Source organism: Neophocaena asiaeorientalis, unplaced genomic scaffold, assembly GCF_003031525.2.
Source record: "Neophocaena asiaeorientalis asiaeorientalis breed wild unplaced genomic scaffold, Neophocaena_asiaeorientalis_V1.1 scaffold264, whole genome shotgun sequence".
NCBI lineage: Eukaryota > Metazoa > Chordata > Mammalia > Artiodactyla > Phocoenidae > Neophocaena > Neophocaena asiaeorientalis.
The window spans coordinates 4,624,143-4,646,883 of record NW_020185332.1 but is presented as its reverse complement, the minus strand read 5'-3'; the positions used below and the strand labels follow the sequence as shown (position 1 = coordinate 4,646,883).

Sequence of the window (22,741 nt, the reverse complement as noted above, 5' to 3'; positions counted from 1 at the left end):
AGTCCATATATGTAATTATAAATTTTAGGAGTCAGATTTTTTTAAAAAGTAAAAAGAAATGGGGTAATGAATTTTAATGATATATTTTATTTAACCTAATGTATTCAAATATTATTATTTCACCATGTAATCAACATAAAAAATTGTTGCGATATTACACTCTATCTCCTACTAAGTATTTTCAAAACTCGGTGTGTACTTTATACTTCTAGCACACCTCAATTTGCACTAACTAACTACACTGCAAGTGCTCCTATAGTGGCTACTGTATAGGACAGATGGGGCTAGGACTACTTGTTGACTGAATTAAAAGCAGTTCCATCCACTTGAGTAGTTCTTTAGATTTCCCTCCAAAGTTGACAAAATGCCCAAAAGTCTTCTGCAGAGTGCAAAGGTATCCCCAATGTCCCCAAAGCTTAACATGTAAATGGTGCAAATAATTAATCTTTTTGAAGAATGGAGAAGCACACTACAATCTACTTCTATACACAACCCCTAGGGTAGAAGCATTGGTGTAAATTCTTCGGCCTGCAACCAAGCAGCACCTAATGATGATGCTGGTCGTGGCCTGAATTTCTCTCTATCGCTCCAAAACAAAATTGAAATTCCTCTTCCTATTGAGAGAATAAGCAATATTAAGGGAAGCTGTCACTTTCTCAGAAGCTCAGAAGTATTATGAGTTTGAATCCCTACCGACAAGCCTTTCGTAATGATCCTCCCCTACCTGCCGATCCTTTCCCAAACCCTGCAATCTTAAAGAGAAGCCAGCTCCCGCTCGCTATCAACTGCCAAAAAGATCACTGCAAAACCCAATTTCTTTTTTCTTCTTCCTTGGTGCCACTTTGAACGTGTGAGGCCACGCTGCCATCCTCGCTCCACGCGGGATGCAGGGAGGGGTTCTTTATGCTTCGGGGCCAGGCTGAGGGCAGGGAGAGGCCGACCAAGGTGAGCAGGTGGGACGGGGCAAGGGCTTCGACCTCAGGGTCGCGAAACCCGGGAGTCCTGGCAGCCCGGGCGGACACCCCGTGGCGGCGGAGGCCAGCGCAGGCCTCCCCACGCCCCGCACCTGCGGCCCAGGGAGGGGGCCCAGCCCAGCGCCCTCCCCGGAGGCGGAGTCTCGGGCGGCGAAGGGAGCACGGCCCGGGCTGGAGCCAGAAAAGGAGCAGCCCGCGGAGTGGGCCCCTCGGCCAGCGCCGGCAACCCCAGACAGCCCGCGGCCGCGCCCTCTCGCTTACCGCCCCAGATCCCCAGCTTCAGCTGGGACTTGTTCAGGTTCTCCACATAGTCCTTGAAGCGGTTCAGCAAGTCCGCGACCACCGACTCCAGCACCATGGTGGTCTGAGGCGCGGGAGAGGGAGGGAGAACCCGGAACCGCCCGGCGCAGCTGAGGGCGGCGACCAGCGCAGCGAATGACAGCCCCCCCGGGCGCCGACCCGCCCCCGCGCCGCGCCGCACCGCGCGTGACTCGGCCTGTGCGCAGGCGCACCGCCGCCGCAGCTGCTGCCGGTAGCGGGAGGTGCGTGCACTCGCTGCCGAGTCGCGGCCTCGTGGTAGCCGCTTCCCGGGCTACCGAGGGTGGACGACGGAGCCGGTTTGGGGCCTGCCCCAGAGGCAAGGGATGTTAGAGAAAGAAAAGGGGAAGCCGGAGTTGCTGAGCACGGAGACATCTCTGTGGCTGCTGTGCTTCCCTGCTGTCGCTTTCTGTTGACCTCGGGTCCGCAGGGCTCAATCGTTCCCGCGGGAAGCAGCTCTGCGGCCTCGGAGCCGACCCTATGGGTGCCCGGCGCTTCCCAGGCCTCCAGTGCACCCTGAGCGCCTCCTAAGTAACTACCCCTTCAGGAGGTCAAAAAAGGAGACGCTGCACCCTCCTCCTGCTACATATCAGCTCCGCTTAGCACCATCTCTCCGCTTACTTTTGCTTCCTGAAAACACACTAATAATTCACAAGTGGGAGGAGGAGGAACAGAGCCGCATCATAAGATGGCAGATAGAATGGGAACTGAATGTGCATTTCGTTAACTCGTTCTTTTACTCCCTTCTGTTGCTAAGTGGCTCTTAGTTAACTCATAAGCCACTTCTTAGTTACATACCTCGGTAGGGAAATAACAAAACGACGTAGTACTTCCTTTTTTTCCTTTAGGTGTAGGTGTATTTATCTCTTTCATGCAATCATTGAACTGTTTCTGGTGTGGCAAAGCTTTGAAAGTGGGGCTTTTATAATGCAAGGACTTTCACGTTAGTAAAGTTTAGCCGCTCATTGACAAGCCAATCCTCTTTAGAGAACAGGACTTCTTTTTCTAAAATTTGTTTCAAAAAACTGTTGAGATACTGTAAACAGACATGAACCTAAGAAATAAGATCATTTGTAGTCACAAGTTTATTAAATGCTTTGCTACACCTAATGTCTGAAAAACTATGTGTGAATCGCTCTTAAACAACCTTCTATGGACATTGTGTACCCCCAAAATTCATATGTTGAAATTCTAACCCCTGTTGTCATGGTATTAGGAGGTGAGGCCTTTGGGAGATCATTAGGTAATTAAGCAGAGCCCTCATGGATGGGATTCGTACCCTTATAAAAGAGACCCCAGAGAGCTCCCTCACCCCTTCGGCCGTGTGAAGATACAGCAAGGAGACAGATATCTATGAACCAGGAAGTGGGCCCTCACCAGACACTGAATCAACTGGCACCTTGATCTTGGACTTCCCAGCCTCCAGAACTGTGAAAAATAAATTATTGTTTTTAAACCACCCACTCTATGGTATTTTGTAATAGCAGCCTGAATGGACAAAGAGGCTCAAAAAGAAAAATCATTCCTTAAATACAAAATCCATTGGAGAAGAAAAAAAGTCAAAATGTCTACAATTGGTATTATGTAAAATGGATGTAAAAGAAAAAACCAATACTAACCATTACTGGTGCTCTCAGTAACCACCTGCATCCTTCGCTCCAGCACACAGAATATAAAACCTTAACCGTTTGTTTTTCCGAGCTTAGTCACCCTGACAAAATACCTAGGATGTATTTTGAAGCACTTCATACTTCCCTCCTTCACCATCCACAAACAATTAACAGCCAAACCTGGCTATTCTGCTTTGGCCATATTTCCTAAATTCTCTTTATATCTCATCCGAACCATGCAATCACCCTCTAACTGGCCTCCTGGCCTCCAGTTTTTCCCTTCTCCATCCATCTTCACATTGTCACCACAGCTAATATCCCAAAGCACAGGTTAGCTCAGGTTAGTCCCCTGCTCAAAAAGACCCAATAACTTTCCAGTGTTCAGAAAGCCCTCTTCAACCTGTACCAAACTTGTTTCTAATCTACCCACAACAACTCCTCTCCCCTTGTACATGCACACCAACTATGTACCGAGGAGAATGAAAAAAACTGTATATATATGTATATGTGTATATGTAAATATATATATATATTCTTGTTGGGATAGGCATGCACCAGAAAAAGATAAAAAGTAAACAACGCAAAGATGTATGAATAATACAGCAAGATATCTGTATGAAAGATGCCATGGGCAGAAGAGTATGGTCAAGCAAATGGAACAGAGGAGTAATCTGCTGGGGAAAGGTGGGCAGTACTGATCCTTGTAATAATTTCTTGTACTTCTTTTTTTTTTTTTGCAGTATGCGGGCCTCTCACTGTTGTGGCCTCTCCCATTGCGGAGCGCAGGCTCAGCGGCCATGGCTCACGGGCCCAGCTGCTCCGCGGCATGTGGGATCTTCCCGGACCGGGACACGAACCCGTGTCCCCTGCATCGGCAGGCGGACTCTCAACCACTGCGCCACCAGGGAAGCCCTAATCTCTTGTACTTCTATGGTACTTTACACTTTTGAAAGAATAATGCATGTACCTGCCTTTATAAGCATTATTCCATCTTATTAATACTTCTCCGGTTATACCTCATGAGCTATCATGCCATTATTATGCCAAGGCATGCATTTTCAAATAAGCCTCATGAAAGATCTGTGAGACAAGTAATGCAGGTCGTAGTATTGTCTTCATTTATAGGAAAATTAAAGTCAGTGATTTACATTAAATTAAATGATTTACATAAAACTACACAGCAAGTGTTTCTTTCCTTCAGTTCCCTGAGCACTGACACTTTTTCTCTTTTAATAAGTAGAGTTAAATCACCACTAGGTGATTTCTTGCTCTGAAAGGTTGATGACAGAATGGAAACTCTCATGGTGGAAAAATTCAGCTCAAAATTGTCAGTACAAATAATGCTATTACCATAGAAGATAAAAAGCTTTTAAGTTTTAATATTTTACTTTTTAAGTATGTTTTGAGGGATTGGTTATTATGTACACACAGTAATGCCCCAAATATCCCACACTTCTTGAAAAACTCCTAATCCAAAACAAACCATAACCAATGTTAAGAAACACCATTAGGGCTTCCCTGGTGGCTCAGTGGTTAAGAATCCGCCTGCCAATGCAGGGGACAGAGGTTCGAGCCCTCATCTGGGAAGATCCCACATGCTGCGGGAGCAACTAAGCCCGTGTGCCACAACTACTGAGCCTGCGCTCTAGCGCCCACAAGCCACAACGACCGAAGCCTGAGCGCCTAGAGCCCGTATTCCGCAACGAGACGCCACCGCATTGAGAAGCCTGCGCACCACAATGAAGAGTAGCCCCCGCTCGCTGCAACTAGAGAAAGCCTGTGCTCAGCAACAAAGACCCAGCGCAGCCTAAAATAAAGTAAAATAAAATAAAATAAAAAAGAAACACCATTAGCACTCTAACGCACAGATACCAAAAGGAATTTGGATACAAAGGTTAACTAAAGGAAATGAACATTCTAGTAATTATGGCTCTTGCTTCAGAACAATGAGAAGGTTAACAAAGGCAATTGCAAAGCTAAACTGCAAGGAGGGACTGAGCAATAAAAACAAATGAGCAAAATATTCTTCCTGTTAAAAACAAAAGTCAAAATTAGGGACACTTTTTAAAAATTAACACTCTTGCTTAAAAATTGAAAAATAAGAAATTCCAATGTCACACTACTACCTCATACCCACACCCCATTCCCCAGTCCAGGAGTTTGCTGAGAAAAGCAAAAGGGATTTGGGGGGAAAAGGAAATGGAGGAGAAAGCTAGAGAATAAGCATGACAGCATGGGTTTTCAGAAAAGTTAGGAAGTTTAACTGGGAGAAAGCACAGGAGTGGATTGCAGAATGTCAGAGACAGAGGCAATCAAATATCATCTGGTTAATCCAAACTTCTCCTTTGATGGAGGGGACACTGACTGCGAGAGAGAATTAAGGGACTTGCCAGGGTCCCACAAGAAGTTAGTGACTATCAGTGCTAAACTCCAGGTGTCCCAACTCCCTTGTCTGTTTACTTTCCATTACTCCACCCTCCAATACTGTTGAATGAGATGGATGAGTCAGGACACCAGTATTTTATTGGGTTATAAACTCTCTTCTTCTTGCTTTCCTTGACACCCAACCTCCTATATATTATTTCGCAGTTCTGCTTTAAGTGGTTCCATATCCTTCTACTCCAAGAGCACTTCTGACCTCGATGGTGTGTGATCTATTTACGCTTACTTTGCAGAATTTTTTCAGCTCCATCAGTGAATGTTCCCACAGCTGTGATGAAGCTATGATAACAGTCTTCCTCTGAGCAGATTTGGGTGTTCCAGGCACAGGGCCTCATCCTGTTACACCATCCTCCCAAGTACTGCATGGCCCATGCTTCCAAGGTAAGTAAAACATAAGGCTTAATGTGGTCACAGGGGACCAGCCATGCGAGGGCATGTCTCTGCTGTTTCAAGAAACCTTATATAGAAAATGCTTCCAAAGTGTTATTAAAGAAGGTGAATTATTAATAAAAACAAAGCAATGCTGCTTGGCTTGGCCAGAAAGAGAAATGTTTTTAAGGGAATCCATGTGTGAATCACCTAATTCCTAGCCAAGCAGACCTGTATAATAATAACAGCTAAGTGATAGCCACACTTACTGTATGCCAGGCATTTCATGCATTTTTAACCCTCACAACAATCTTGTGTGGTAGGTATTATAACCCCCATCATACAACTTTGGCTCAAAGAAATTAATTAACTTGCTCACAGTTCCATAGTTTAAAAGTTGCATAACATTTGAACCTAGGATAGATCAACTCCAAAGTTTATGTTTCTTTACCCCTAAATCATCTCTCCCTTCGCGACACAGCTCTGCTTAACAACTTCTCAGAAAACTTCTCAGATGGTGAGCCTCACCGTTTTAACCTAGGGGTCTCTGGGCTCTCATTTGCTGAGCTAACAGCATCTTGTCTCCTGAGAAAAGATGAGTCAAAACACATTCACGTGACCCTCAAGTATATAATTTGGTAATCATTCTCCCATAGATTTGGCACTGGACCAAGAATTTTGGCCAGGAGTGGAGCTCATATAAAGACAAACAAGTAGCTAGTCAAGGGCGTGGCAAACCCAGGGACACACCAACCCTGCCCCCAGACTAAATATATAAATAGTGTGCAATAGTCTCTTCTCATTTCTGCCTCAGCCAGATGGAGTTCAAATATGTCATCCTCATCATTTCATTTCTCTTCTGACAGATGTACATAGTTGATATGATCTTGTACAGCCTGGATCTACCTGCCTAGCACAGTGGCTGGAACCCAGGAGGCATTCAGTAAATATTGCTTTGAATGAATAAATGGACTAACGAACATTTGCTCTCTTCTGTAGTAACAATAAATATCTGACATTGTGTATATCAGGCTCTATGCTAAAGTTTTCACCTGCATTATCTTATTTTATAAATAGATAGATACTATTATTATCAGAAGGGGCAAGGGAGCTCTCCTGGGTCTCTTTTTAAAGGTCACTAATCTCATTACCTCCCAAAGTCCCCACCTCCTAATTTTACATTTGATACTGTGGCTTGGAAAGGTGAAGTAACTTGCTCATGGTCACATAGTGAGCGGCCATTCTAGAGTCAAAACCACTGATTTCGGACTTAATTTTCTTTTCTTTCCTTTTTTTTTCTATTTATTTTATTTATTTATTTAGGCTGTGTTGGGTCTTCGTTGCTGCACGTGGGCTTTCTTTAGTTGTGTGGAGCGGGGGCTACTCTTCGTTGCGGTGTGCGTCTCATTGCAGTGGCTTCTCTTGTTGTGGAGCATGGGCACTAGGTGCGCGGGCTTCAGTAGTTGAAGCACGTGGGCTCAGCAGTTGTGGCTTGCGGGCTCTAGAGCGCAGGCTCAGTAGTTGTGGTGCACGGGCTTAGTTGCTCCGCAGCATGTGGGATCTTCTTGGACCAGGGCACGAACCCGTGTCCCCTGCATTGGGAGCGCAGCATTTTAACCACTGCACCACCAGAGAAGTCCCTCCCTTCTATTTTTATTAATGATAATAATAATCACAGCTTATATGTATTTAGCACTTACCATGTTTCAAGCACAGTGCTAAGTATTTTACCTTATTAGAGTTGTTTAATCCCCAAAACAACTCATTTATGCCCATCAGTGTGTATTTTTCTTCCATTTCCCATCATTATGTGAACTTGGATACCTTACTAGGAATAATCATAATTTGCAGGGTTTATGTGACTATTCCAGAGACTATATGTAAATCATCAAGTACAGTGACTGTGTACATATATATCCTGGAAACAACATGCACATGCTCCATCCTAAAATCACCTTTGCATGAGTTCAGTTTAATTTACTGAACATCATTTGGATAAGCAATTAATTTGCAAGGCGGTATCTTAGGCAGAAATAGTGTACACCCAAACGCTGAACAAAATGCCTCCGATCTCTTTCAGCCTAAGCTAGTTGGAAGCAGGTCTCTTACAAAGTGAACACAGGTCAGTTTTCAAAAGAGAGGAAAAGGATGTCTCAGGTGGGCACAGCCTACAAACGTGCCGTCAAAGGATGGTTCCAACAGCCCAGTTGTATGCAGGAGTATATTTTCCCAATTAAAACATCAGCGCACAAGGTTTAAGAAATGGGTTGTTATTTTTTAAATTGAGGTATAAGACACAATCTTATATCTAATCTTAAGTGTATGCTAGATCGTTTTTTTTTACATATGGATGCACCCCAGTAACCCCACCCAGATCAAGATACAGAATATTTACAGCAGCCCATAAGGTTCCCTGTATCCAGAGTGGTTTGTAATCAACAAACAAAAACGATTTAAAATCAGAACAGAAAACCAGAAGGTAGGTAAGGAACTTCGAAAGCTGGGCAAACTAAGGGCTGGATTTGGGGGAGGATATTAAGTAAGAATAAGACAGATTCGACTTCTATCTCCTCTTATTGGTGGGTGTAGAGTGCTTCTGTGATTCACACTCATTATATCCATAGATCCTCACAATGACTCTGCCGTATAGTAAAGACTTAGGCCTCTTTTGCACGTGAGTAAACAGAAACATCCCTACCTGAAGCAGGAGAGAAAGCGGATCCAGCCACGTGGCAGAGGGAAAGTTGGAAAGTCAGGTTACCTATCAGTGCCAATCCGGCCAGCCCACTGGCGGGAGTCCCAGGCCTCAGGTATAAAGGCTCAAGCCGACTGCCTTTAAGCTGTACAGAACCCCGCCGCACGAGCTTTGATCTTCCCAGAGGCTGTGCGCCTCTAGAGGTTGGTGCCCCAGGCGGATCGGTGCGGAGGCCTATATGACGCTGGACCCCAGGTACGTTATGGGAGACCTATAGCCTTGCTTTACTCCCCCAGGGACTCGTTTGAGGCTCTTTGCGCTTTAAGCGGGGAGCAAGCCGAATATCCTGGAAAGGATAATAATTATTTTAATTCTCTCTCAGGATTTGAGTGCAATAATCCAAGGATTCAGGAAACTATTGCACAAGCATAGTGCCACTTGGCACCGAGGACAGCGCGAGGCAAACATTTTGAGAATCTCCTCCTAAGGCCAGCGAGGACAGGTCTAGATTAAGGCAACAAACCCAAAGTGTACACTACTACAGAAGAGAGAAGAACGATTGTTTTACCGTCAGGGAAACACTGAAAGATTTGCAACAGCAGCGTGAGGGGCAATTTGCCTGGTCTGGGGGAGGCAGGAGGAAGCACCCCATGAGTAGAAGAGACGGGCATTGCTGCACCCAGCAGGGCTCACTATGACGATCCGTGTGTGCTTGTGCATTGCAGGCTGACCAGCTCCAGCAGAGGTTCCTCTGCAACCGGCACCTGCTGCCTGATGTGGTCCCTGGAGCGGCTCCGCTTGGGACCCGAGCACCTCCTGCGGGGCAGAAACCGGCTTTTCCAGGATCAGGTCGGCCGAGCCACTGCTCTCAGGCCCTCCCGGTGCGCAAACGTGCTCACCCCGGACCGCATCCCCGAGTTCTGCATCCCCACGCGACTCGCGCCCTGCCCGACCCTGTCTTGGATTGCAATCCAAGACACCAGGGGCGAAAAAGCAGGGACAGACGACGTCGCGGGGCGCACGGACTGGGACCCACGCTCGCAGGCTGCGCTCTCGCTGCCTCACCTGCCCCGAGCACGTACAGCCTATGGCTTCTAAGCCGCAGGGAGTCGCTCTTCCTCGGGGGCCCGGGGGCCGCCCCGCTCCTGCCCGCGCTCCGCCCCCGGGCCCGCATCTTCGGAGGCGGCGGCGGACACGCCCCCCTCGCGCCCCCGGGAAGAGTCCCTGCTGTGCCCCCGGCGGCCCTCGGCGGCTCCCGCCCGCACCTGGACACGTTCACTCTCCGACCCCGCGGCAGCCGCCTCCTGCGCGCTCCCGAGGGGCTGCTGCGCTGCGCGCTGCGGGTCCAGAGGAGCAGCGGCCTGGCCAGTGCCCGCTCCGTCGCCAGCTGCAGGACTTGTGCTTGGACGGGCTCTCGGAGGACGAGGTGCGCCGCCTGGCCGTGCGCGTCAAGGCCGAGAACCGGGGCCGCGGGCTGGATCGGGGCCGCCTGCTGGGCCAGGGCGAGCTGCTGCTGGGCCCCCTCCTGCTCCTCTGAGGGCGCGCCCTGCCCCTGCTCTGTCCCTCTGACACAGCCGATTTGTACAAAATAAACGTGTTTTTATTCTTCTACTCTGGCCTTTGTTTCAGTCTAGTGTTTGGCAGAGATAATACTGTATTAATTACCACTGTAAAGGGTGTTATATTTTGTGTACATACTGTCAATATTCTTTTTAAGTAAACGGTACGCTGTTTTGCAGTGGTGTTTCCCAATGTTGATAGCCAATGGCATTTCAGGTGTTCCCCACGGTACTCTTGAGAGAGAATGAATCACATGAAGTATTAAAATTAGAGGGTTTCTTGGTGATGTATTTGCTCCAATATCCTCATTTTGAAGTTTGTTCATTCCACAACATCCATTGAGACAATCTTAGAACATGTATTACTTTTGAAACGTTGTTTTAGATCCTGAATAAGAAAAATGAGACCGAGAGGAGGTGACTTGTTCAAGGTCAACAGTGAATTATGAGTAGGAGCTCCAATCTGATACTCTTGGCTACATCTTGTTGGAAGAGCACAGGAAGAAGTGAAACCATTTTAATGTTTATAAGCTTAAATAATTATTATAATAGTTTTACAAGTGTCAACTTCTTTTTTTTTTTTTTTCCGTTATGCGGGCCTCTCACTGTTGTGGCCTCTCCCATTGCGGAGCACAGGCTCCGGATGCGCAGGCTCAGTGGCCATGGCTCACGGGCCCAGCCGCTCCGCGGCACGTGGGATCTTCCCGGACCAGGGCACGAACCTGTGTCCCCTGCGTCGGCAGGCGGACTCTCAACCACTGCGCCACCAGGGAAGCCCATTATCAACTTATTTCTTAAAACAACCCACAAAATTGGTACAGCTATCCCCATTTAACAGATGAGGATATGGAGGCACAGAATAAAGGCAGAAGCAGGATTTGCACCTAGGTAATCAGTATTTTACTCTTTACTCTGTATTAGTAACACTGCAATGTCGGAAAGGCTCATCTTACTAGAGTCGTGAAAGTGCAACTTATATCTGAAATTGTTGACTCTGGGGTCGAGGTCTCTAAACATTTCTCACCCTCTAATAGAAAAGCAAATAGATTAAAATGAGTGATTTATCATCTCAAGCTACTGACTTCAGGCATTGAGATGAGCTGGGTCTACGACTGACTGAGGCAGAAGCTAAAGACTTCAGAGTCATAGAAAAAGGGGTACCAACCTTATCGGCACCAGATGAGCTAATGTACCAGGGCAGAGTCAAGAGTACCTGTAACATTGTTCTACCTCCTCTGGCTTCTGATAGTAATAATAGGTTTACTATGTTTTAAAGGATGATTTTCCTTCATCCCTCAAATTCATTACCAGCCAGGCATATTTCTTCCTTTCTTAGGCATATAGGAAGGAAATGTGTCCTAAATGGGGGTTGAAAAATATTTAAATATGTGGTGCACTGTTAAATATGACTACTTCATCAGTCTGGGTTCAGAAATGGTTTCTGCTTTCACTAAACTGCTGACAGTTTTATCCACTGGTGCTCGTGAAAAATGCTACTTAGAAAAGAGTTTCAGTTTTAATAACAGCTCAAGCATAAACTGAAAGTGGGTTATTGTGGTAGATATTTATAATGACATTCATTGAACAAATGCGAAGAGTAACTGAATTAACTGTCAAAATCAATCACATCCAGAAGCTCAAAATGGTTGACCAAATGAATGATGACATCACAGTAGTTCAGATCTTTAAGATGCTCTTTTATCTACGCTCACAGTTTCCTTGGTCTTCAAGCCAACGATTTTTAAAAATATACACACACACACATATATATATATATACACACACATACATACATATAACCTTCTTAATGATTTTAGAAGTTTGGTAGAGTAACTAATACTGAGTTCACATGTGTAGTGCTTTCAAAGGAAAATAAATGGAGAGTGAGAACAACCTGGGTATGCACAAGATCATTGTGGGGTTTTTGTTTGTTTGTTTGTTTGTTTTAATAAAAACAGATTGTATTGATAGCTTAAATCATAAAATTTATTGCAGAGAACACTGCAACCACTATTGTCACTAGATTATATACAAGTAATGGGAAACATGAGAACTCTTAAAGCTCTTAAACATGAGAGCTCTTAAAGTTTGGGGGCAGAAGTGGCATTTTACTAAGAAGGAAAATCAATGCATATCAGGGACCTAAGTTTTCCATGAAATAACGGTGGGTATTTCCAAACAGAATCTCCACTAATGTCAAGTTATGGTTGATTGACTAATGTAATAGCCTAATCAACAAGATTTTAAATGACTTAAATAGAATCATTAATCATAAAACCATGGAACTTCAGAGTTGAAAAGAATGCTAAGAATCATTTGGTGCAAATCCACATATCATAGAAGGGGACCAGAGAGGCAAATTGTAGATTGCCCCATATCATGCAGTTAGTGAAAGAGGTGGGACTGAAACCAATTGTATTTTCATTTTGCTCTTGGACCACTACTTCCAAGAAAGGAGAAATACTTGTGTATCAATTATTTTACATCACTGACCTAATCTGAATTTTTTGCATTTAAGAAATCTTACTTGCAGTACACATTTTTGTGATAATACAGTAGCAGCCTTTCTGGGGGCAAATTTAAATTTGATTTGCATTTTGCTGCCCTCTAGTGGATCCTTCATGTGTTTTGTCAGTGGGTCTATCTTCTTCCTGTTAGACCATCTTAACCAATCTAATGCCAGGACCCAAGGACCTTGAAGATGTGTGCTGATATCACATTACAGGAAGAGTCACATCACAAAATAACTAAATATAGCTATCTGAGCAAAGAAGGTGCCAAAATATTTTAGATTAAAAAAAAGAAAAACTTTTCCCAGTAATAATGAAGCTGAGAGTGTGTGGCAAACAGCATGTTGGTTGCAGAAAACTGCTTTAAGAGTTCTCATGTTTCCCATTGGGCTTTAGGTACCCATATCTTTTCCACAAATGACACAGCACAATCTTGTCTCTTTGAGGTTTAAATATCTGAACATATTTAAAGAAAAACCCTATACAACAACGGGAAATATGTCAGTTTAAATAGTGTTAAGTACAAATTTAAAATCAAATCATTTTTGTCACTTAGTCTTACAAAGATAATTCATTCTACACCTAAAATACTAGCGTTAATATGACTGAAATCTGGCTAGAAGATTGTTTCTTTAGAATCTAATTTTCTTTTACCCACACTCAACAATTCTAAACATTTTCCCCATATCCATCCCCAGGACCTCGGTAAAAATACTCTTTTGGTCAAAGATATTTGAAAGACAGAGCAAAACGTGGGTACTATGTGATCTCTATGACATTAAAGCAATAAAAATATATAAGTGGATAGAAAGGTATCCAAAAGGTTAATTTAGAACACCTATCATATTCAAGATTCTAGATTTATAGCTGTAAAAGTCCTTGCTTACTTATATGGAATGAAGTTTTCAAAGGCAGGGGACCAGATAGACAACAAACAAATAATTTTAGGAGTGCTTCAGAAAATTAAATGTGCTAATGGGAAAGAGTGTGACTAGGGTGAAGGGGCACCTTAGATTGGATGGTTAAGAAAGACCTGTATGAGGACCCAACACTGAGCCTCTTTTCTATGGTCATGTACATACTGCTATCATATTTTAATCCAGTGTGCTGATCTGGGGACTTCTGACCTCCCAGGGGAACCTGACAACGGTTTTCCTAGGAATTCTGCTAGTATGTTATCACTAGTGAGAAATACTTCCTGTGGGGTTCAGCCCTGCTATGTAGAAGATCTTCTGCCTCCAAGTTTACTAGTTCAACAGATGGAATTGACCTGAGACAGCCCATGGGGTTTACAAACCCAGTTTTCACTACCGTGCATCCCATAGCTAAGAATTTTATGATGGTGCCATGATGGCTCTGGCATTAATTTGAGAGGATTACAAACTCTGGTCAGATTAGGCCTTCAGGACATTAGGAAGCAAATAGCAACATGTTTTTTGTTTTGTTTTGTTTGCAATGTTGTAGTTTTCAAGCAAATTTTTAATTCTGTATATGCTTAAATCTTCTCAACGACAGTGTGGGCTACTTACTCTTATTGTACCTGGGGTAGGTGCTGTAGGTTGGCTCCTTCAATGCACAATCCAACCCCTTATTGCTTTCTTTTCTGTGCTATAGAGGCTAGAGAAAAAAAACTTGCCTTGCCAGGCCCTTTTCCAGCTAAGGATAACCATGCGGCTCATCTATGGCCAATGAAAGATGGGGAGAAGTCACTTGATGGTGCCTCTTCCCCTTCCTCCCTCTCCCTGCTGGGATACACAAGTTGCCTGAGGAATGGCAGCCAGCACTAAGGACAGTAAAATGATCTTGGTTCACCAGTAACATCACTGATCCTCCATGCCAGCGCTGGACAGCCTACACCCAAAGTTCATGTCCATGAGACAAATACATCCCTTACTTGTTTCAGCCATTGCTAAGTTTTCAGATATATATGAACACAATCTTAACTGACAGAGACAGTGTCGATTTTACAGAGAAGGACATTTCTATTCAGAAGAATTAAATAAGTTGCCTGAGATCACGCAAGTAAATCATGAATTTAATTACAGACCTCTCAAAACTCCATGCTCACTGCTTTTTTCACCTCACCATCTTTCCTCATGTAAGCTATTTTAAAAAAACTTTTTGGGGTCTTCCCTGGTGGCACAGTGGTTGAGAGTCCGCCTGCCGATGCAGGGGACACGGGTTCGTGCCCCGGTCCGGGAAGATCCCACGTGCTGTGGAGCGGCTGGGCCCGTGAGCCATGGCCGCTGAGCCCGCAACGGGAGAGGCCACAACAGTGAGAGGCCCGCGTACCGCAAAAAAAAAAAAAAAAAAACTTTTTTGAAGTACATTGAATCTGTAGATTGCTTTGGGTAGTAGAGTCATTTTCACAATGTTGATATCTCTCCATCTATTTGTATCATCTTTAATTTCTTTCATTAGTGTCTTATAATTTTCTGCATACAGGTCTTTTGTCTCCTTAGGTAGGTTTATTCCTAGCTATTTTATTCTTTTTGTTGCAATGGTAAATGGGAGTGTTTTCTTCATTTCACTTTCAGATTTTTCATCATTAGTGTATAGCAATGCCAGAGATTTCTGTGCATTAATTTTGTATCCTGCTACTTTACAGAATTCACTGATGTACAGTTGACATACAATAAATTACACTTATTTCGAGTATACAATTTCATGAGTTTTGACATACACATGCACCCATGAAACCAATACCTCAATCAAGATAATGAACACAGTCATGATTCCTAATAGTTTCTTCATGTTCCTTTGTAATCCCTCTCCTGTCCCCTTCACGTCCCCTCTCTGGTCCCCAGGGAACCATCTGCTTTATTCAGTTATATACATACATATATATACCTGAATCACTTTACTGTACAGCAGAAATTAACACAACTTTGTAAACCAACTATGCTTCAATAAAATACATTTAAAAAAAAGAAAATCTGACCCCATTTAGGAAGCTAGACTTCCAGAATCAGCATCCATTCTCCTATAGATGGAGATTTAGATTGTTTCCAGTCTTTTACTACTCTGAATAAAGCTGCTGTGACTATTCATGTATAAGACTTTGTGTGAGCATATGCTTCCATTTCTCTTGGGTAAATACCTAGAGTAGATGGGTGAATCATCATGTGATAACTTTTTAAGAAACTGACAAAATGGTCATATCATTTAACTTTCCCACAACCAACATGTGAGAGTTCTGTCTGCCCTACACCTTGCCAAAACTTGCACATATGAGGACCTTTTGAAGGAAACATATACTCAAAGTTTCTATTTTTTTACCTTTTACAAAGTTTCAATTCTGTTACCTATGTGTTGTTACAACCATGTACCTCAGTCCTCTCGAGAATACTGATGACAGTTTTACTTTAATAATTAAAAAGCAGCAATAACAATTAGGCAAAATCCCCATTTAGGGCAGAATTTCAAAGTAATGTAACCATTATTATCTCGGTATAAGATATCTATAAAATATCTGGGTTCATTAAAAAAATCCTAGAACATCAGAATTTTAAAAATATTCAGTACCGATTCAATAGTTTTCAAGTTTCATAAGAGTCATTGAGTTTCTTTCCCAAAGTGATTAATTTAGTCATTTAAAATCAATTTGGATAAAAGAGATCTATCATAGATCAGGATCAAATTTTGTGAGAGTCAGTTGAAGGAAATAACAATTATACCACTAGAGAAAAGTCTGACTCGAGATGGGGGTTAGAGACACTCTTGCTTTTCTTCTAGGTAGGTTAATAGAAATCACCTTTGTCGAAGAAGTGACAATCTCTTCTTTCCTATCTGTATCACCCTGAAGCTTGGGGAGCAGAAATAGGAGCTATCTGGTGACATCAGAGCTAGAATACTGCTGCAGAGCCAGTTTCTGACACTCATTATTCCAAGGTGCCACTCCACATTCAAATCTGGGCCTGGATATTCTGCAGCAACTCTCCAAGTGTTGGTTGCTGATAGCAAATTCATTTTTTCAAAGAGGAGTTTATATTCAACATCAGAGGAATGTACGTTTCAGATCTCAGCTGCTGTTTTCTATCCGTGTCTCTCAGTCATGTCAATTAGCCTTTCTAAATGTCACTTCTTCCTAAGTAAAGAGGTAGTAATATTACCCACCACATGGGATTTGTGTAAGGATTAAAGGAGGTAATGAATTCAGTGTCCTCCACACAGGGCCTGGTATGTAGAATCACTCAATAAATCCTAGTTCTATTTTTGGCTTCTTCATAATGGATGATGTTTCTGGACTTACCCCCCAAGCTTTTAGCATGTTCAATAGGTGCTTATCCTGTAGGTGGGACCCTACATCTAAGGGATTTAGGAGATAAGTTATACACATGAGTCATTTCAGGAACAATACAAAGTGCCAAAGCAAGCAGAAAAGGATTCTTTAAAAAGGGTATTGGGAAATGAGAAAGGCTCTGCCATTTATTTAATATTGATGTTCCAGACATTATACTAGACACACATTCAGTATTAGACATCTTTGTGCCACTGCCGAGTGAGGAAAGAGTTTAAAAGTAGATTCTGATGCTCAGAGAAGACGCACGGCCATATGGCTGGTAAAGGGGAAGACATGGATTTGGAACGGCCGGGATACATATGACCACACGGCCTTTGCTCAAGGTGGGCTGGATTTAGGTTTAAAGAGAAAAGGGAGAAGAGCAGCCTTAGAAAAGGAACTAAGTTTTGGATCAAGATAAGAATTAATAAACTGTGTTGTGGAAACACTGCTTCTTAGATCCCCAGCAGCCCCTGGGATCATCTTTGGTGATCCTGTCCCACCTGTGGAGAACTTTGACTTGCCGACTTCCTGGCACATAAAAGTAAAGTATAGATATCACTGTGCCTTGCAACAATTAGAAGAGAACAGCTCATCCTATGTTAGCAGTCATGATTTATTCACTAATAATATCACATCGCCCTTGGACAACACTATTTCTCCATCTTTTAAAGGTATTTTACTGCATGATTAACTATGTATTCAGCAGTAGGTTCTAAGTATGAGCTTTTCTGAAAAATGTATAAGTCACAGCTTTTTGCTTAAGAAAAAATGACTGGTTTTGAGCCAAGACAGATATATTACTTTTTATTTTAGGTAACCCAGTTCTCTAAGCTTGAGTGAGGCTTGAAAGTTTCTTTTTTGGACCAAGGCCCTGAAATTTGACACGTATCTACCATCCTTAAACATTTTAAAACACTTTATTTTTAAATTAAAAAAAATTTTATTGGAGTATAGTTGATTTACAATGTTATGTTACTTTCAGCTGTACAGCGAAGTGAATCAGTTATACATATACCTATATCCACTTTTTTGTAAGATTCTTTTCCCATATAGGTCATTACAGAGTATTGAGTAGAGTCCCTGTGCTATACAACAGGTCCTTATTAGTTATCTATTTTATACATAGTAGTAAAACCTTTCAAATTTCAATTTAAATAAAGAAGAAGGTAAGTCCATGAAGATAACAGAATTTAGATCAACTAAGAAAAAAGTTGCTCAGTGTCTTCATTTTCTTTTTTTTTTTTCTGGTACGCGGGGCTGTCGCTGCTGTGGCCTCTCCCATTGCGGAGCACAGGCTCCGGATGCGCAGGCTCAGCGGCCATGGCTCACGGGCCCAGCCGCTCACGCGGCATATGGGATCTTCCCGGACCGGGGCACGAACCCGTGTCCCCTGCATCGGCAGGCGGACCCCCAACCACTGCGCCACCAGGGAAGCCCCAGTGTCATCATTTTATAGATGACAAAAGTGAGATCAAAGAGTGAAAGGATTTTGCAGGGTCATATTGCCAGTTAGTGACATTATCCTGACTCCCAAATTAGAGCCCCTTCTTCCTTCATCTGCCATAATACTAACTACACTGGTGAACTCTCAATTTTTTGTATTATTAAAGAACATTTTGAAAAATGATCACCATCAAAACACAAACATTCCCCTGCCACTCTGATGTAAATTATTTTTGTCTTTATTCACTACTTTCCAGTCTTTGTTCATAAGTATACCAGTACTTATACAGCTTCAAGAATAGTGTATACACACATAGCATTTTTTTCTATTTTTTATCTCTGATTATAATTTGAGTTGTTCATGTTGCCATTGGCCTTTGGTATCATAGCCCTTGAAGTAGATATATAATAATAAATATCACTATGTCCCTATTGTTGAACACTTTTCACACTTCCCAATTTTTTTTCTTCTTTTGATTTTTTTTCTTGAATAAATTCTAAGTGATGTGATTTCAGGATCAAAGGCTATGAACAAGGTTATGTCTCCTAATACACCTTAATAAACTGCCTTTTCCAGTTTGTTAATATTTTCTTTTACAAAGTGAAATGGGGAAGAGAAGTACTGTGAGGAAGGGAGAGAAAAAACCCAAAATTTAATAGGTTTGTAACTAAAGAACTGAACATGTTTGTAGAAGGCACAGTGTTTCCAGAGATAAAGTAGCAAGTGAAAAGGAATGAGTATGGCTTGGTTGCTATAGTAAGTAACACTGTTGTTACATATTAATTATTGATATTAAAGACTCTTTCTCAAAGGATTTGCTGGCCTGGGCTGCTTCTGGGCAAGGGTCCCCTTCTTCTCCAGTCTCCTTTTTCCTGTATCAGGGTCTAGTTTGCAGCAAGAGCCTCCAAAGCACAAAAATGTTATTTCTGTTGGGATTTTAAAAACCCTACTCTCTTTAATTACTGTTTTGTTAAGAGCCCTTCTAAGTGCCTGGAGAAAGAACCGAGAAGAACAATTTGCTCAGATGCATCCATCTTAAATAACTTGGAGGAGAGTAAACTGATTTCACGCAAATATGTTTTCAGACTTATGCTTTTTAAATCTAATCTTCATTATGAATGTGATTGATGTATTTTTTTTATATCTAACCTGCCATATTTAACCAGGAAGGTTTTGTACAACTACAGAATCTTTCCATGTGTATGACTGGTATAGACTATGGCAAGTGGTGAGAGGGGCATATACTTTAATAGGTTTGGGATATCCTCTGTGGATCTCATTACAGAAGGAAAAGAGTTTGAAAACTACAAATTTGAACTGAAATGTCAGATAATTCACAGTCATGAATTAAGCTGCCACCCCAGGCAGACCCAATGATATTAAATTACAATGTCAATAGCATTGTGAAATACTCTGCTTTCCAAATACCTGAGTAAACTCAGCCCTAAGAAAGATGGTCATAGTGTTTGTTGAGCACCCAGTATGAACCCAGCAACTGTGTCGGGCACCCTTGGGGATATTAACAACACAGCATGCTTAGTGACGCTGAAGAAAGAAGATGACAAGAAATAGGAGACACTGGTTCTAGTTCTGGCTCTGCACACCATGAGTAAGTCACTCCCTCTTTGGGCCCTAATTTCCTCATTTGGAAAATGAGAGGCTTGGAGTAGATCCAGAATAGCAAGTGGATTTTATCTCAGGTGTAAGCTCCACTGAACTTATAGTAGTGGCCTGGAGTGCTATAGTCAAAAGAATGCTAAGACAACATCTGGGCTGAGGGGGAGAGAGCTCTGTGATTGATTATCTATGTCTGTATAGGTTCACTGATTAGCTATGTCTGTATAGGTTCACACTGAAGTATGGATACATGTGCTACTACTTATTGACCCTGGGCTCATGAGCTCTCCAACTCTGATATTCTTTGATGTTAATGAAGATAAGATTCTTGCCCTAAGTAACTTAAAATCTGTTTGCAGAAGTAAGACCAGCAACCAGAAATTAAATAAATTGAATAAATCGAAGTGGAATAATTATGAGGGCTAATTTGTGTGGCACAGATGATAAAGGTCAAAATTCAGAGAATACAAAGATCAGTTTATCAATTCAGACTTGGGTAGTTATGGATATTTTCTTGGAGGAAAGAACACTTGAATTGGGTCTTGAACAGGGAAAGATAATACTAACATAAATACTAAAAAAGATCATATATTTACGATTATAGCACTTTAGAATTTACACATCACCTTGACATATATTATCAAATTTTGAGAAGATTTCAAGTGTGTTTCATATTTTCAGGATGTTTGATAATTTAGAGAGTTTTCACAACCACTGTAACATTTAATCTTCACAATAATCCTAGAAGTAGATATCATTAGCCATATCTTACAAATGAGGAGTCTGACATTTAGTAAAGTTAAGTGACTTTTCAAGAAATGTCACAAAGTTAATAAGGGGTATAGTGGGAAACAAACCTACCTTACCCACAGTTTAGAACTAGACTAAGGGAGGTGTACGGATTAGGGTTGAGCATTAAAAAAAAAAAAGTTCCCCTTAACTTAGGAAAAGACTGGTATGTAACTACGGTAATGAGAAGTCGCAAAAACTTCTTTTTTGGAAGCAACTTGCCTCACTGAACATGCTTCTGCAAGCCAACCAATCAGTGACAACCTTCACTTCTGGAAGCCAGCCAATGAGAGATGGACTCTCCTCAGTAAGCCTACCTCTGAGAGACAGCCAATCAACAACAGTCTCAGCTGAGTAACCAAGCTGCTGCGGAGAACGTCATCAGTTTTGGCTCTAAAATTCCTCCAATTCCTGAGCTCCGTGCTTCCCCAAACCCCTAAAAGATATCAGCAGACTTCTCAGCTCAAAATGAATGTGCCTGACCAGCGTATCCCTCCCTTACTATAGTAAGCAATAATCTCAGCTTTGGTCTGTTTATTTATTTATAGCAGTGTTGGATCTTTGTTGCTGCGTGTGGGCTTTCTCTAGTTGTGGCGAGCGGGGGGCCGCTCTTCGTTGCGGCACGCAGGCTTCTCATTGCGGCGGCTTCTCTTGTTGTGGCTCACAGGCTCTAGAGCGCAGGCTCAGTAGTTGTGGCGCACGGGCTTAGTTGCTCCACGGCATGTGGGATCTTCCCGGACCAGGGCTCGAACCTGTCTCCTGCATTGGCAGGCAGATTCTTAACCACTGTGCCACCAGGGAAGCCTTCAGCTTTGTTCTTTATTTCAGATACTGAGTGGTGGTCTCATCACTTGTTGACGAGGTCCAGTCAAAACAAAGCCGCTTTGGATATTTCAAACAAAGGTAAGAAAATACAGAGGATTGCTTCCACGGGGTGGGAAGGATTGTGTCTGCAAAAAGGGATGTTGAGATGACCCAGAGATGAATAAGAGGTACAAGCTTCTAAAAGATTGGTTACATGAATGTAACTCATGCCAACCCTTCTTCCAGGCACTGGAATACAGAAAGGAGCAAGGAAGAAAGATCCCAGCTCCCATGGGATTGAGAACGAACAGTGAATGAGTTTTTAAAAATAGCTAAACAAGGTACGGGAAGTAACATGAAATGACACAACAGAGTGACGTGATAGATTGGGGTCAGGGAAGCCCTGTCTCAGATGAAGGTGATAATACAGAGGCTGAGGTAGCTTAGGCCAACCCTACTACCATTATAATGCTGTGCCACCAGCAGCATAATGTTGTGCCTCTGGGTCAAATTATTCACTCCAAAACGTCAAAATCTCACTGAGATAAGCATTAACAATTCCTTTGTGGATTTTTTTTTCTTTTTCTTTAAAGTTGGACACAGGACAAAGCCTGGAAAGTGTCTGTCTGGCTGATTAGCCAACTGTTTTTCCCATAAGATACCATAAAGGAGAAGAGAAGGGGGGGAAAAAAAAAAGCAACCAAAAAAATCCTGGGGAGGAAAATACAGAACAGATGGTGATGTTTATTACTTCATTAACCTTTGCATATGTGAGAAGTGCTTGCGAAATTTCTGGGAACCGGGCATTGCCAGGAGAAAAAAATATATATATAAGCTAATTGCTAGTACTAACAGCATCAATAAACCTAACCACACCTGAGGTGCTAAGCGAGCTGGAAGTAGAAAACCCAGCTATCACATACTTGTAAACCTGTCACTTGTGGTAACCAGAGCTTAAAAAAGAAGGTGGGGGAAGGCGAAAGCTTTTCAGAGAGCAGCTCCTGTTACTGCTTCTTAGCAGTGAAACTCTTGATTGTAATAACTGTGAAATGATTCTTCTTTCAAAGCAGGGGTAAAAATTTAAGGAAGAAGTAGGGAAGGCTTTAGGCGGGCATGATGAGGGTGAAAGAGACTGAAGAAGGCTGAGATCATAAATCAGGGGAGATGATTCCTCTTCTGGTTCTGCTCCAGCTGGATGTGTGAGTCCTCTGGGCCCAGGCCCCCTAATACACGTAAATGGAGCATTGGACCAGAGCAGTGGTCTCTAAATGGACTTTTTAGCTGCTGAATCTTTTCTTCAAATACAATCTTATGCAGAAACCTAA

The 22,741-nt window shown here is 42.6% G+C and overlaps 2 protein-coding genes across 4 annotated transcripts in view; one reads left to right on the top strand and one right to left on the bottom strand.

Moving 5' to 3' along the window:
* VPS13C (vacuolar protein sorting 13 homolog C) overlaps positions 1-1,363 on the bottom strand; it is a 173,977-nt gene extending 172,614 nt beyond the window's left edge. For all 3 annotated transcript variants that reach the window (XM_024735158.1, XM_024735160.1, XM_024735159.1), the window contains exon 1: positions 1,236-1,363. In XM_024735158.1, coding sequence (XP_024590926.1) covers positions 1,236-1,332 — 97 coding nt within the window. In that variant the 5' untranslated portion in view covers positions 1,333-1,363. The remainder of the gene's footprint in view (positions 1-1,235) is intronic.
* A 7,819-nt stretch (positions 1,364-9,182) lies between these two features.
* On the top strand, positions 9,183-9,948 carry C2CD4A (C2 calcium dependent domain containing 4A). The gene is given in 3 exon segments (XM_024735293.1): positions 9,183-9,501; positions 9,504-9,796; positions 9,799-9,948. Coding segments are annotated over 3 exon segments (759 nt in total). The 3' UTR covers positions 9,946-9,948.
* The last annotated feature ends 12,793 nt before the right edge of the window (positions 9,949-22,741 follow it).